This window comes from Caloenas nicobarica, chromosome Z, assembly GCF_036013445.1.
Source record: "Caloenas nicobarica isolate bCalNic1 chromosome Z, bCalNic1.hap1, whole genome shotgun sequence".
Taxonomy (NCBI): domain Eukaryota; kingdom Metazoa; phylum Chordata; class Aves; order Columbiformes; family Columbidae; genus Caloenas; species Caloenas nicobarica.
Genome location: NC_088284.1, coordinates 15,493,912 through 15,509,608, shown reverse-complemented (window position 1 = coordinate 15,509,608; position 15,697 = coordinate 15,493,912). Strand labels below are relative to the sequence as shown.

The 15,697-nt window shown below is 37.0% G+C and overlaps 1 protein-coding gene across 3 annotated transcripts in view; it reads right to left on the bottom strand.

The window, feature by feature from the left end:
• IQGAP2 (IQ motif containing GTPase activating protein 2) overlaps positions 1-15,697 on the bottom strand; it is a 126,445-nt gene continuing 110,748 nt past the window's right edge. For all 3 annotated transcript variants that reach the window (XM_065655876.1, XM_065655874.1, XM_065655875.1), the window contains 10 exons: positions 14,364-14,596; positions 12,225-12,357; positions 9,751-9,853; positions 8,725-8,866; positions 5,703-5,790; positions 4,634-4,846; positions 2,734-2,894; positions 1,736-1,879; positions 1,366-1,474; positions 1-889 (listed from right to left, as the gene is read on the bottom strand). In XM_065655876.1, the coding sequence (XP_065511948.1) occupies positions 776-889; positions 1,366-1,474; positions 1,736-1,879; positions 2,734-2,894; positions 4,634-4,846; positions 5,703-5,790; positions 8,725-8,866; positions 9,751-9,853; positions 12,225-12,357; positions 14,364-14,596 (1,440 nt within the window). In that variant the 3' untranslated portion in view covers positions 1-775. The remainder of the gene's footprint in view (positions 890-1,365; positions 1,475-1,735; positions 1,880-2,733; positions 2,895-4,633; positions 4,847-5,702; positions 5,791-8,724; positions 8,867-9,750; positions 9,854-12,224; positions 12,358-14,363; positions 14,597-15,697) is intronic.

Below are 15,697 nucleotides of genomic sequence, written 5' to 3'. Positions count from 1 at the left end.
AAGAATATTTTAAAAACAACAATCTAAATACCGATTTTATTGCATTTATTTTCTTACAAAAAGACAGACAGGCACAATTTATGTATTCAAATACTTCAAAGTGAACGACAACTGTTCACTATTCAGATTTCCCCAATGCCACTCCAAAGGCTGTGAAAGTAGAAAATGTCGTTTTACACGAGGCAGTAGTGCATTTAGTAGGAATGAATCAGAAAATATATTTTTGTACAGTAAGACGTTATTGTCACTTTAAAATTACCTATAAAATTTTTCGAATTGCACAATAAGTTTGCTTTACAATTGACAACTGCCAGAAAAATCGGCTTAGTATGTAACTAAATATTTGCCTAAACTATCCCCTAGAAACAAATTAGGATTTCTTTTGGTAAATACTTAAAGTCTAGTAAGAGCTATATTATATATCTGAGGTCATTTTAAAATGTTTTAATAGGAAGAGGTTTATCTATCCAACTAAATTCAATTTCTGCCTACCTTAAAATCCACACAACCGAAATAGCTGAGTGTCCTAACCAGTATTTTGATTTGAAAGTACCAACACCAATGAAATCTGGAACTGTTTAAATAAGTCTGTTTCCTATTTTTCTCTTTCATTATCAATGCTGAAAAGGCACTGAGTACATTCCTCTGAACATTTGGTGGTTTAGGTTTTTTTAAAGGTTAAAAAGCATCCAATGACAAACTTCAAATGTTTAAAGCAAAAAAATACTGAATAGACTTTCCACTAGTGGATGCAGTCCATGATATCTGAAGACACTCATTTTCCATAGAACTTCTTATTCAACAAGAATATGAGCAAATTCACATTCACTTTAGCTTTATCAAACATTTTCATTACAGCCACACCTTCATACTGCATCTGAAGCAAATCCTGTGATCAGAAATAAAATCATTAGTATCTGAATCCTTACAGCAACAAGATGAGTTGATTTTCATCATGTGATAACCATCTCAAACTCCACATCCTTTACAATTTAAACAATTACAAGCAACTATTGGATAGGTGTAGAAAACATTACACATCCTGTACATCCCAAGTTGTAGACTATCAGTAACAGTAAACCAGAATAAATCAGGTTTTCTGTGTAATTTTAATTTTCACTTGGTATTTGCTGCTTGCCACTGAGCTAGTGTGTCATTTGGTTTCATGCAGTTGCCTTAATATAGACATTAACCCAACTCTGTCTCCAGCATCCTAGGGAAGTTATATAGTTATTCCCCACATCATCTGGTGCTCTATGGTGGTTAAAAAGTTCATGAATACTTATACAAAAAATCTGAAATAGTTTATATTTAGAGCAAATGCAACAGTGACTATACAGCAAAGTAACAAAATTCAAACTTTACCTGGAAATGGAGCTGCACTTTTTCCATCTCAACCCCCAAAAATTTTGCTTTGATTTCAAAGTCACCCACTTCTTCTCCAGGTGTGATATCAAACATCACGTTCTTAAACCTTGAAGTGAAAAGAATGGTAATTGATTGTGTATACTGTTCAATTTTATATAGTACAGGAATAGTTTTGGGGAAAAAGCTTTCTCTATAAGCAGTGTAAGTGGTGTCAAATGAACCACTCCATCCCTACTGCAATGTCATCTTGGAGACTTTTTGGTGTACAGAACACAGGGTTGTGAAATTGTGAGGATTTCTTTTAATAAAAGCCAGACCTCTTGAGAAGCTGTTGATTAGAAAATGCTCTGGTTTATACCACACTTACTGGTTGGTTTGAAGATCTTCAATTTCGAGGATGACACCTTTTTCATGCAGTCTTGCAGCTGTGTACTTTAATGAGGCCTGCTTCAGTTTTTTGCTTCCCTTCACCTCTTCTTTCCCATCTAGTTTAATTGACCTCCGTGAATTTCTAGGAAGAGAACAAGAGAAATGGCTTCTGATTAATCTACTAAGTCTTTATACTTCAGCTACTCTGCTAGCCATATTTAGCTTTCCTTCACTCTTTGCCTTCTTTAACTCCTATTAATGAACAGAATTAACATTCAAAACAAGTCTAAGAATTAAAGGGATTTTTAGCACACAGTGAATAGTCTAAACATTTTGGCAATAATTTTGAATCAACACTTTTTAGCACTTGTTTATAAGCTTTATTGTGAAATGCAAACCTGATGCAAAAAAGTTCACGATCACCAATTTAAAATAGGAATTTGGAAGCATACTGTGACATGGGTGTTAAATAAGATTGGCCATTACAGTTCATTTTTGGATCAATGAGGTATGCACTGGGAAATTTCCTGTTCATGTTAGTAAAATGCTTGAATTTTGACACTTCAGTGGCATTAGCAGGGCTTGCTCTCACGTAACTGCATCATACATGAAAACTAATATTCTTTAGGCATTTATTTCCCCTTTTTCCATTCTAAAGACAAAACCCAATCTTTTTAATGAAGAAAATCAATAATTATATCCCAAAGCTGCATTACTTCAGAGCATGCTAATATGTCTGTGAAGTAGCACTTAAATATTGAAAATATATATAAAATATATATTAAATACTGAAAACATATATACATCTCAGGCCTCCTTCTGTAAGGCAGCTTTAAATAAATGCAAGACTTCACTGTCTGGCCTTTGACTCAGGTCCCAGTGACAACTCCCACAGAGTTTTTAATCCATGGATTGTCAACCTGTTGGAATCAAAATTTCAACTATGGATTAACACCTGCTCTCCCTCCTGATAAAAGCCAAGAGTACTCAACTCACTTTCTTGTTAGGTTGTCTAAACAAGTTTTTATATAGGTGTTGTAATAATTAATTTGTTCTTCATAAAATGCTGTCTTGGAGTTAAGTGCATTTAAAGTCTGCTGGAGTTTCACCAATTCAGCTTTTCGATGATGTCTATATCTTCTTTGATTCCGGATATCCTAAATTAAAAAAAAAGTAATTTGTTTATTAATTTGGTAATTTAAAAATTCTCAGCTTGTTACCATTCAAATCTGTAGTTATACAATCTGAGTTAATTACTGTGAGAAAGCATAAACTGTCACATTAGTTCTCACAAGCAGGGTACCAGTAAGTGACTACTACAGTTTACATGACTGTACAGAAGATGATAATCACATTGCTAACTCATGTTTTGCCAGTTGTGGGCCATGAACAACTATCTGGAGTCTTATGTCATCACTTTCCACCTCCCTGCCAATTGTGAGAAGCTGAGCTGCTAAACGTTGGTTAGAAAGGGCATTGCATGGGTGGTTGCAAACTGTGTATTTCTCCAAATCCTAATGCTGCAGTGCAGGGTAATCTCTGTGCTGCTACTGGTGGCAGCTGCTCCAAACAGGCTGCTGTCACTAGCCACCTGGAAATCCAAGTCAAGGACTGGGGTGTCTAACTATAAAGCCAACCTCATGGGTGTCTTTGCTAATGCTGGTCTTATGCTTACTGTGGAGAAAATTCTATCCCATACCCATGTTCTTGGTGGCTGGGAGTAGTTAAGACCTAAATGAATACAGGTGGTGGTACCTTGAACTCTGCTAAGGTCTCCAGGGCATGAGAGAAGAAGTCATAAGGAAGAAGATATCTTCATGCTATAAAGGGAAGCGCACTCACAGCTAGTTTCTGGTGAGAGGTTTAAGGAATGAGAGCTTGGGCTTCTACTAGGTAAGAACTAGCTGCTGCTGAACTAGAGCTTGGGTTGAAGGTAACAAGCTGAGGTAGTCAAAAGTAAAATAAAAGCAAATTCCAGTCCTAAGGCTCTTCCTAGTCTTCAGATTACCTTACCAGCTCAAAACAAAGCATCTGGGCTTACAGATAAGAAATAAAAAAGAATGGGGCAGTGAGTACATATGTATTAATGTTTTCTCAAGTAGAAGCAAATGCAGGTACACATCTGAACTAAGCAGGGCTTTAAAACGGCAGTTCAGAGCAGGTGCAACATGACACACTTAGAGACAGCTCACATGCGTAATTATTTATATATTAAAATATATTTGCAACTTTAAAAATACATATTTATAATACATAAATCACTTGTAAGCTATGAGTAATTTACTCATGAGTAATGAAAGGTTATCCAATATTACTCATGAGTAATTAAAGAAAATCCAATACACTAAAATACTTACAGCCAATATTGGGTGTGGATTTGGAACAGGATTAGCCGATTTGAAGAAAACAGGCCCAGTGCTTTTGAAACCCAAAGATGGGCACTGCATCAGCCCACTATTGTCTTTGGGTCCTGCCCAACCACTGCAGATCAGTGTTAATGCTGATTAGAGAATATTTTGGGGTATATAAAGTCTTCTTAAACCTTACCAAGACTACATTAAATTAATTAAAACATCGATGAGTAATTGCGATTCCTTTTAAAATATAAAAAGCAATACTGAAACACATTGTATTGGAGAAATTAAAACAGCATTGATATCAAGTCTGGAAAACAAACTCTACAGTTGTTTCTTACTCAGTTCAGATAGTTATGCATGAAGCATACTGTGTTTCACTTCTTTTATTAGCAAACAAAGATGATTTGTTTCTTTTGTGGATACTTCAGCAGTTTAGTGTAGCATTCTCTTGAGAAAGTATATTGTACATCTCTAGCTGGAATGGATTTAGGCTACATGCCTAAAATCCATCAATATACAGAGGAGAACATTCCATTTACCTTAGCGATCTCATTTATAATTTCTTGGTACTTAGTCGCTGAAGATACTAGTCCTGCTTGTTCCAATGTCCGGAGATTTCTCTGGATTTTCCTTTTCTTTTGTTCTATTGGTAGCTGCCCATCTTCAAAAAGAGACTTACTGTGCTTCATTTTCTCTGGAGTTTTGGAATCTAAGATGGCACGTTTTTCTGCAAGTTTCGAGTGCTCAGATTCCTGGGTAAAAAAAAAAAAAAACTAGAACAGTTATTTTACAGCTCATTATAACAGTAAAGTATTCAAATACATTGAATTCTCACAGGAGATTATAAAGAATCAAGGTGCTGGCTTTATTTGTATCCTCTTACCACATGGTCTGAAAGTGCTCCATTTACTATGCCTTTTGACATACCTTAAGTAACTAATTATGACACCTAGATATGTGTTTCAATTAATCAAAACATGTCTAAAATCAGCCAGACTTATCAACGACTTCACTTAGTTGTGGAAACACTGTCCAGATGCCACAGGTCTCCATTACGCGCACATGCACTGAAATAAGCTAAAATGTGCACATTATGGAGACACAGCTTTGTGTGTCATTATCTACAGGGAAGTCTTCAATTGGGTGCTCTTCCCACTCAATTCCCATAGCAAGGATAGCAGCAGTTCCTCAGACGGATGTTTGCTTGTATTGCTTAAGCAAATAAACTGCGTGTCAGGGAACTTGAGTTAACATACTGAAGTTCATGAGAAAAAAGAAATCCAGCAGAGGGATTCACTTCAGGTTCTGATTGTGTTATCACATAGACCAGAAAAGACCCTGTTTAAAAGAAAAAGCAAAGAAAAATTCTAGATGTGCTAGCTAACAAGACAATTTTTCTTTTCCTCTGAAGCTGTTACCAATTATACTGTAGAAGAAAATTTGCAAATCTCACATCTTGAAGGCTCTAGATCTGAATAATCTAAAAACAAGCAATAATTACTTTGTTATAGAGTGGTGGAGAAAGCTGTCAGATGTCTCTTAAGGCTTTCAAATAGCTATAACAACATACGTACTTTCTTCCCTATTCAGACACAGTATAGCACTTACCTGTTGTGCAGTGGCTGGTGTTTCTAGTATTTCTAAGAGTGTATCCCCTGGTTGTGTTCGTATCACATCCACAATGAGTCTTTTGGTCCTTTCAAAAAGGATATATGGATATTACAAAACAGTTGTCAATGTCTCACTTGTGCATTTCATTTATTTAACAGTAAAACTAGCAAGCTCATGCACTTTTATGGATACTTGGTAACATTGGTGTTTCCTAGGTTTTTATGTTTCAGAGTTTCCATTAATGATGTTGAACATCTGGCTTCTACATAGGCCTGAACAGATAAATGTGCATAGTTTTCCCCATTTTATTTTAGAAAACAGTTATCCAAAAGGTCATATTTACAGAATAAATTTACTGAAATGCACTCAAAACTGCTGAAATTCTAGAGGAATTTTACATCCACCACAGTGCATTTCTGACACCACTTAAGGGCAGATAGTTCCCTAGTGACAACAGACAAGGAGCATTTCCTTTCTGAAAAAATGGAAGCTGCTACACCCTGATATGTAAACTAGCTCTTTTTTTGGCAAGAATTTATCTCATTCATGCTGCCTCTTCACTCATAATACTTCTAAGAACATCCTGCTGTAGAATTCTGTTAATTTAGAGGACACAGTTACAAATTATATATAGGTCATTAGTCTTAAAAGTTAACAGAAACTTGAAGATGCAGCGTAAGTTTTTCAAGAAAATGTCTCTATATGATCAAAACTTCTGTGCTAAAGCCTCATGACCTGGTTTAAAATGGTAGTTCACCTACATAAAGTTGGTGTCTTTGTTGGTGTTCTCAGAACTAGAAGTTCTCACAAAAATACAATGAAATAGGACAAAAGATTTACTCATATACAGACAACACTATCCAAAACCACTGAGTATTGGAGTATGACCAGGTTTCCATGGAACGCGCAGCAAGGTAGGATTGACTGACAGCACACACCTGAAGCACTGCACCTTCCATCTTCAAAAACAGCCTGCTAAACCTCCTAGCAACTAGTTTGCTCACCCAGAGCTGCTATTAATTGGATTGAGTCATTCTAGTACATGCAACAGCTTCTGAAGGACTGTACTTAAGTATCTTTCCTTCACAAACTCTTGGAATCCCCTCCAGTTCGCCAGGAAAACAAAATAAAAACAAAACAACAACCACCCCCAAAACAGCACAAAGAACCCCACAAAACAAAAAGGTTACCTAAAGTTGATTTCATTTGGCCTACATCAACACATTACTGACTCCCTCTGCCTGATCACAACCTTGGTCAGTCTTTGGTGGTCACCACCATAGCCTACAGTAATATACGTGGGATAGCATAATCGTTCTATGTACTGCCTTAAAACATGTGCTGATAGGACCAATAAGCCATGGGGCTTATTTCTACTTCCTCTCCCCACATACCAAACCTGCTCAGCAATGCAATTTTACAGAAACACCTCACTTAGGTGAATTATTCTTCTCTCAGACTATTTACTAAATTTTCTCAAAATATGAGAAATATTACTTGAAAGCACTTATGCAACAGAGAAGTTAAATTCTTTCGTTAATTCTCATGCTATTGTTTCAACATATTACTACAGTGCAGAGGATTAAGCCTTTTTTTTTGGCCTTCATTTTGCATATTATTAGGGATTCCATTAAGTGTTAGCTTTCTACTCCTACACAGAGGAAAAAAAGATGGGAAGCTTTTTTTTTTTTTAAAGGGACAGCAGCAGCCACATCATTATTACAAAACCAGCCTGGGAACAGGTCTAGAGGCTGGTCTCTGGAATACCAAGTGACTACCACAGTTTTAATTTAACATTGTCATTGCAGTCTCTTTACTTTAGATCTCAAATAATATTTGATAACAAGTTACAAAAAACCCTCAGTGTTTTCTTGTTTGTGATTCAGGACAAAATATGCACAATTTACAGTGGAAAAATTTCTCTTCTTTTTAGGATAAACAGTAAGAGTTTTCTTGCACTTAGATATTTTTTCCAGACTTTAAACAGTCATTTATTGCTTTTATAGAAATTGCGGTACTTACTGCAGACATTATAGTTAAGAACTTTCTTCAGAAGTAAAACTTCACATATTACCCAATAAATTCAGCTTGCTAATTTTTGATTTGAAAAAAATTACTAACAGATTAGAGTTGAATTACAACTTGTATATACTCCCAGTGCTTGCAAAGGTGTAAAATCCTCATGTTGTATTTCCCTTCAGACTGAATTTTTGATCTTCACACTTGCAGGGTAAAAGCAAGCATAGTACTAGGGGGCAGCTGCTTCCCATTCTCCTCCTTGTTCAGGAAGCAGCAGGATCTTAAATAAGCCAATCCTTATTCTGAATAGTTTCAAATAATTTCAAAAGAGGAGTGCCATTAATTTGATACTAAGTGCTTTTTTTTAAAAAAAATAAAGTAAAAAAGTAAAGTAAAGTAAAATAGGACTTTAAATATGGACTTTGGACTTTCAGTCCCAAGGTATCCCAGTAGCAATTTTTTAACTTGCTTACTATGCAGAATAAAATTTATTTTCTTCCCCTGGAAAAAAGTATGCACTGCTCCTGCTGAAGTGACAGTCATATCCTGTTTGAAAGCCTGATGGCAGTAGGTCATGGAAGTGTTTTCCTTTGAGGGGAAGGAGAGAACAGTGTGATACTGTCCATCCCTTAGAAGGTTAGACAGCTTTTCATCTCTGCTTTCCCAAGGCTGTGGTCTTTTAGAGCAGAATGCTTTTACAGCCTCACAGAAAAGCACTTACTAAGTTAGACAATGATCCAGTCATGGTCCAAAACGCAAGTGGCAGTAAACTTACAGGCAGATAAACATTCTGGAAGAATTGACAGTTTCTCTGACTTTTGCAAAAGTTTGAGTAGGACTGAACACAAACTGGCTTTCGAAAACTGAGTGCACTGAATGTCTAAAAACACACTTATAGGAACATGGTGAAAGCAAATTTAAAGACAAGCAAACCAACCCCCCCACAAGACAAAAACACACACACACATGACCACAATGTAGGTTTTTGAGCAAAACTTACTTTATCATCAGACTTTTGAGATCCTGATCTTCGCCTTCTCGTAACTCATATTTGCTTGTTAGAGACAGTGAAATCTCTGTTTTTGCAAGTTGACTCAGCGTGCTTTCTCTGTTAGGGTCATTGGGATCAACAGCTCCTTCCCCTGTAAGGAAATATCTTTTACTTCAGTTTGCCAGCTTTCCCAAGATTCAGTGCATGAAACAAGAATCTAGAAAAATCACTGTGTGTAATCAGAAATATCAATTTTGTTAAATATCAGACCCATTCCTACCATTTAGAAGCAGCCTTTTTTTGGACATTGAACAGTCAAAACCATAAGCCTGCTATTTACAAGCCCAAATAAAATACTCTGGAAATGCCACTAATTCTTGCTTTTCAAGTTACTGATGTGGAAGAGACTAATGTCTTCCTCTTGAAGAATGCAAACAATTTCATATCCTTTGTCCTAGCAAGCAGTGATAGCAAAAAAATGAAAGAGTAGCAGCTATGTTAACAGGCTGTTCACTTGGAAGCTGGTATTATCCATGATATCCTAGCTACTTTCTAAACAGTTCACATCCTACTACAGTTAAGGCAAGTTAAATATCAGTCACATTTATGCCTTATAACTTTCTAATAAATTTGCATCATTTAAGACTTCATGTTTATTTGGATAATTGTCAAAATTTAAAATTGCTGTTTTAAGAATCGTCGTTAAACTTTTTGTAAGTTTCTAGCCAACACTAACATAATTTAAGATCAGGTTACTAAAAATCACTTGTTTTCTCCCTGCAATTTGAGCACAACCGGATCATTCTTCTCCAAATATTATTAATGTTTGGATTTTGAATCACATCATTAATCTTTAGAGTGAATATTGCAGTTAAAAGTAAGTTTAACTGTAGGAGGTGATGTTACAAAAAGCATTCAGAAAATAATTCAGTAGTAGAAGCTGTCACCATGAGAGACATGAGAGTATTTAAATCAAGCCCTCATTTAATTCTACCCCTGGAGTGAAGATAACCATAAAGATGAAGAATAACATACCAAGGAAAGATTCTACATCAGGAACAGGTCCCAGCCCTTCCAGCAATTCATTCAGCAGGTCATTTGGCTCAGTGGCAATGGCATCTTGGTGTTCCAATAACAGCTGTAAACAAATGTAAATGAAGTCATCACTCAAAAAACCCAAACCCAAACAGACAAAACCACCACCAAAAAACCAAACACATTCCTAGCGTCTTTATACTTGTAAATTAATCTGGAGACTCAATGCTAAAACACACAGGCCTAGTGTAATCAGGATTATGGAGGACCCAAGGAGGGAAGCACGCTCAGTTCTGGACTACAAGTTTAGAGTTGCTCTTGCTGTAAGACAGCTTGCTATGCTCCTCTGGCAATCGTCTTCAGGGTGCTGGACATCATAGCTGAGGAAAAGTTTTAAGATTTGCCTCCGGACTAACTATCACAGAGTAAAGGCCCATAATCCCAAGCAGAGCATTTCAGTACTGCATCCTGAGCTAAGCACACAAAGGAAGGATACCTTTTTTCCACATAACTATCCCAGTAGCTTAAAATAGCATCAGTGATACCTTTCGGAAAATACTATGTTTTTAAGTGAGAACCTAGCTATGCAGAACCTGCTGCACAATTTCAAATAAACTTAGAATTTGCAAGATGTTTGTGACCATGATCACAATTACTTCCATTGTACCTGGGCATACTATCAAAACTAAGTCACAAAAGTACTGATAAACAAAGAGTGTGAATAGGGCAGTAATATCTTCTCAGAAACAGGCTCTCACTATTTGTGAGGAAAGTAATTTCATGCTGAGTTAGATGAAACCAGAAGCATTAGTGACCACTAGATTCAACAGTCCATTCCTCACAGAAGCAATATTTGTTACTTGAAGGACTAACAGAAAGACACTGTCACTGAAAACTTGCTACAGAGAAGCACACACAGTAGCCAAAAATTCCAGGATTCTAAGTATTTTAAACACTGCAAGTTATAGGCAGTAAAAAAAGTTACTCAGGACAAATTATTTGAGCTGAAGGCAAGAGATAGATGCACAACCGCCAAAAACCAAAGCTGCTGAATTCTACAGATCTCTCATTCCAGGTACATCCTACAGAGGTGTGTGATGAAAATTGTGACAGGAGATGATGACAGAACAGATTGTAGAACTTTTTCTGAAGCTGAACTACACATGACAACAGATAAGACATTTATGTATCTCCTGTTATTCAAACTAAGTTATTTTTTGACTCTATGACCAGACTGGAAAGTTTATTTTACATTTGCAGGAAAGATGTAGTGTGAGACGACAACTCAGATGAAGGCTCAGGCTCCCAGAGTTTGGTGGAACAGATGGTGTGGGACAAGGAGGATCATCTGGTAAGTGTACTGAACACACATAACATACTGTCTTCAGACTTAATTGCTTGCTTTTTCTAGGCAGGCACGTGCCCGTAGTGATGTTATAGAAAAAGACCATCTGTTTTAACTCCTTTGTTTGGCAGCTTACTTTCATTAAATTCATATTTTGTAGAGTATTTTAACATCTAGTGTAAAATAGCATAGTAATATGTTGTCACATAGAGCTCAAAGAAAATATTAGAAATGCAACAGCCCCACTGACAGGAATATTTTACTGAGACTAGTGTTTAAATGTAACCACTGATCATAAACATGCAGGCATAGGTCTATGCCTTAAAAAAATTAGAAGAAAATAGGCACTAAGAGAATGTAGTGAATATATTTTTAGCAGATTAGGCTATTAGTTTTCATGAGTAAGGCCGACTTGTAACAGGATGTGATGGGAGTTGTGTATTTTAACTTTCCCATAGTGTATCTGACAAAGGTTTGGAGAGGTTCTTTGCAGGGTTTGTGTGCTTTCTGAGGGGAAAGTTTGGAAATTTATTTCTTTGCCAAGGGGAGGGGTTTGCAAGCCAGGAAAGAGATAGCAATATCCCAGCTTTAGGCGGACCATGTGGTAGATTTAACTTTTACCCTAATGAGTCATGCTACAGACTGAAGTTAATCTGTTCTTTAACCACGATAAAGAACTGGCAGGATGCCACAGCTTCAGTCCTTCTAAATCAGACATTTACTTCTGCTTCCAAAAAAACACATGACAGAATGCCAGAGTCAATAATATGTTGACTTTTCCTGTATTACCAGAGTCAAAGCTTCTTCAAATTTGTGCCACTTTCTTAGCCAAGACAAAAGTATTTGTGAATATGTTAGAAATGCTGCAATAGACGAGAACAAAAGCTTTCCTCCTTCCCATCAGAAAATGTTATATTTTATCTGTTGTTCAAGATTATGCTTCTACATGAAGCAGTCTTCTAGGAAAAATGAAATCTAATACTTAATTCCAAGCCATTTCAGAGGTCAACTGGAGAAATTACTGTGAAAGGAAGAAGAAACACTAAGCTTTCCCCAAAGACTGTTTGTTGCAAGTATTTCGTAGTCTACATACTTTAGTCTGTTCACCAGTATATTTTTGTTGACTTACTGAATGGGTATTGATAATTTCTTCAATCGAGATATATATGACAGGTTTGCTAAGAGTCACCATGTCAGAGTATTCATCGATATTGAATTTCTCCTCTGGTTCAGGAACATCACATGCTGCTTGAAAAAAATTCCTAAAAGAAAATGAAAGAGTCTTCAATAATTGTCACCTATAAACTCACTTTAGTTAGCCTGTATAAAAAAAAATAAACAACAAAACACACAATCAAGTCTTTGACAATCTGCAATTTATGCTTGGTGTTTGAAGGAACCCTTTGTAGGCATCACATTTACACATCAATACAAATGAAGTGTTCCATCTCTCCTGGACAGCTGGTGGAATATTATTTTGATTTTACAGAGAAACTGTAATATGAAGTGTACCAAGAAGAAATTTGAAATAGCTGCACAAAATTACCACTTGGCCTACAAATTTTACATTGCTGTCAGTCAGATACTGAGCTGCTTGAAATGACAGAAAATGTGATATTGTTTATAAATGCAAGAATGTTGAGAGGAAAAAATGCGAAGTATGGTTGAAGCATTATTTTCACTTGACTAGCATGTGGGTGACAAGCTGAGACCTGCTTCTCAAGATGACAAGTGTGTCTCCAAGCTACTGACAACTTCAGGGATGTGCACAGATGGCCAAGAAACGTCAAGGTCCTACTATCAGGGGACCACTTTGTTTACCCAAGTGAGAGGACCTGAACTGGAGCAGCTGGGAGAAACAGGTTTCCAGGTGAGGCCTATCAGGAAGATGTAGGAGACATCCTGCCTTCACTGTGCCTGCCTGACACTGCTGACAGGGATGCACATTTCAGGTTCAGAGAATCCTTGAAGTTTGCATTAAAAAAAAAAAATTAAAAAAAGGACAAATTCCTGTTTGAGGAGGAAAAGCTGACGTATATGATCAAGTTGTACAAGATCACAGTGGTATTTCATAAGATGGGTGCAGAATTCATTCACTGAATCCCACAATAACAGGATGAGGGGGCATGCAATGAATCCAACGGGAAAATATCTGTTTCAAATAAATGCAACACTTAGCTGACAAGTAACACACTTCTGAATATTGCTGCAGGAGGAGGTTGTGGAGGTCCTCAAAAGTTCAAGTAGTGCTTGGACAAATTCATAAACGCATAATAAAAGATTTAGGAAAAGCTGGTAGCTTTTAACATAGCTATTATTGCAATTGCATGCAGTTGCTGAGTGAGTAACAAGGGGAACAGGCAGCTGAAATCAGCCACTGTTGGTGTCCAAGGCGGGTTAAAGTACAGAGTGTAGTCACCCAGAGACTGAGTTTGGTATAAAGTTAGTTTAATTAGAAGAGAGATCATTCCTTTCACAGTGATCGAAGTGCCAACTAGAATAGGCTCTCTCATTAGTGTTTGTTGTTCTTGCTATAAGACTTTCTACCCTATCCTTTCTTCATGTTTGCATCGTGCCCTTAGATACTTCAATAAACAGAACGACTAAGTTTAAGTATCTTTATGCTCATGGTTGGTCTCTCAAGGAAATCCATTATATGAACAGTGAATTTGCTTTCATGAAGGACAGATACAAAAGAAGCTACAAAAGTGAGTTTGTCACAGGACAGAATAACAATTCAAGCTAATAACAGCAACCACCCAAAAAGACGGGCAATAATCACAAAGAACCTGTGTCCCAGAGTGTAGCACGACATGAAATTTCCTATGACTGTGCAAGATGAAAGAATAAAATCTAAGCAGAATCTCTTGACAAAGATCAAACAGTAAAAACAAAACCCACAACTTTTTCCTGAAAAATACGTGTTTTTTTTCAGACAAAACATCTAGCTGTCCTGCAGACCTGAAGAAAACATTATTTCTGGTGGATAATGGATCATCCTACTCTGCTTACATAAGCTGTGTTTTCAGGAAGGAAGTCTTACTGCAACCAAGCCAGCAGAGATGATCAGTCCTCAAAGCAATGCTCAAGCAGAAGTACAACGTGTTACGTTTGCTGCAGCTTCCTCAGCAGTGAGAATTTCTCTATGGCAGATCACTCAACATTTTAAATTCAGAACAGGGAATTCCTATAGACAAGGAGTCCATCTGCCTTACTCATCCTAGAGGAGAGCTTTTACTGTGTAGGCATTTGTGAGGGCTTTTCATACCTGAACTTCTGATATGTCTGTGAGAGGTAAGTATTCATAGATGATAGATGTTCACTCTCTCCTTCAAAGAGCTTATTAGAAGCAGCGTGCTGAAGGACTTTTGCCACACAGCCTAGGTTCCTCCTCTGGTCAGGGTGTATCTGGCCCCCAGCTGTCATATCAATTATATCAAAACCATCAGGAGCAACAATAGCAGGGTTCATGTAGCGATAGTACAGGAGGTTGCCGACAATCTAAAAGGAACAAAAAATTATAAGATCTTCACTTTGTATATAGTAATTACATTTTACAAAACACAATCATTTCTACTTCTGAACTGGACCATAGGAACCGGTGCTAGAAAAACCCTTCTAAGACACAACTGTTTCCTGTGTGGGTAACTGTAAGATACTGTGGCCTTTCGTAAGATAACACCTCTATGGACATCAGTTATGGACTTTTACAACCACATTTCAGTTTGGTGCTAGCTTTAGGTCAGCTAACGCAAGGCATCGAGTTGAACACAAAGACAATACAAGTCTTCTTTCCTCTACATTTTGTAGGACTCAGCCCCAGAGGCTCATTCTCTGAAGTCCTACAGGTATCTGCCAGCATTAAACGTATCCATTGACTAGGGACCCATTTTTTCTCATGAGGACTGCATGCAGCCCTAAAAGACTGGAGAACTGATTTTCTAAACTGCCATTTTTATAATGAAGTTACAGTAAATTGTATTGAGCAGATTGTGGTTGCAAATAATTGCTGATCCGAGAAACAGGCAGGACTTCTTTCTGCAATTTGCCTCAGTTTGTGTGTAGTCACCTGTAGAACTTGCAACTTACACATTTATAGGCTTTCGGTTGGGTGCTTTATGCTCGATTTGCTGCTACTTTTTTTTTTTTGTCAGTTGAGCAAATACCTTAATCTGTATTGCTGGAGTGATGAACAGCAGTACCCCATAAATGCTGCTTGCAAGGATTTCCAATGCATTGTTAAAACACACAAAAGCAGAATTATTTTTTTATTTGAGGAGTTTGAATTCCTTTAGGCTCCAGGATACACTTTTTTTTGCATACCAAACTATCTTTTTGAAGGATAATAGGACAGTCCTATTGAAATAAATACCTTGCAGTTTTAGAACCATTTCATTAAATACTAATAAAAGCACATTTATTGAAGTGCAGATAGTTCTAATTTGAGAGAGTTTTCAATCTCCCAGTTGGCTGGAAGGTTCATGGACCAATTTCTCTAAGCCCACTGAAGAGGCACAATGGCTGTGGTAGGTTAGAGATGGGCACTCTGCCAGTACCATGCTTATCACTCACACTTTTCAGTCTGTACAAAAGTCATCCCTA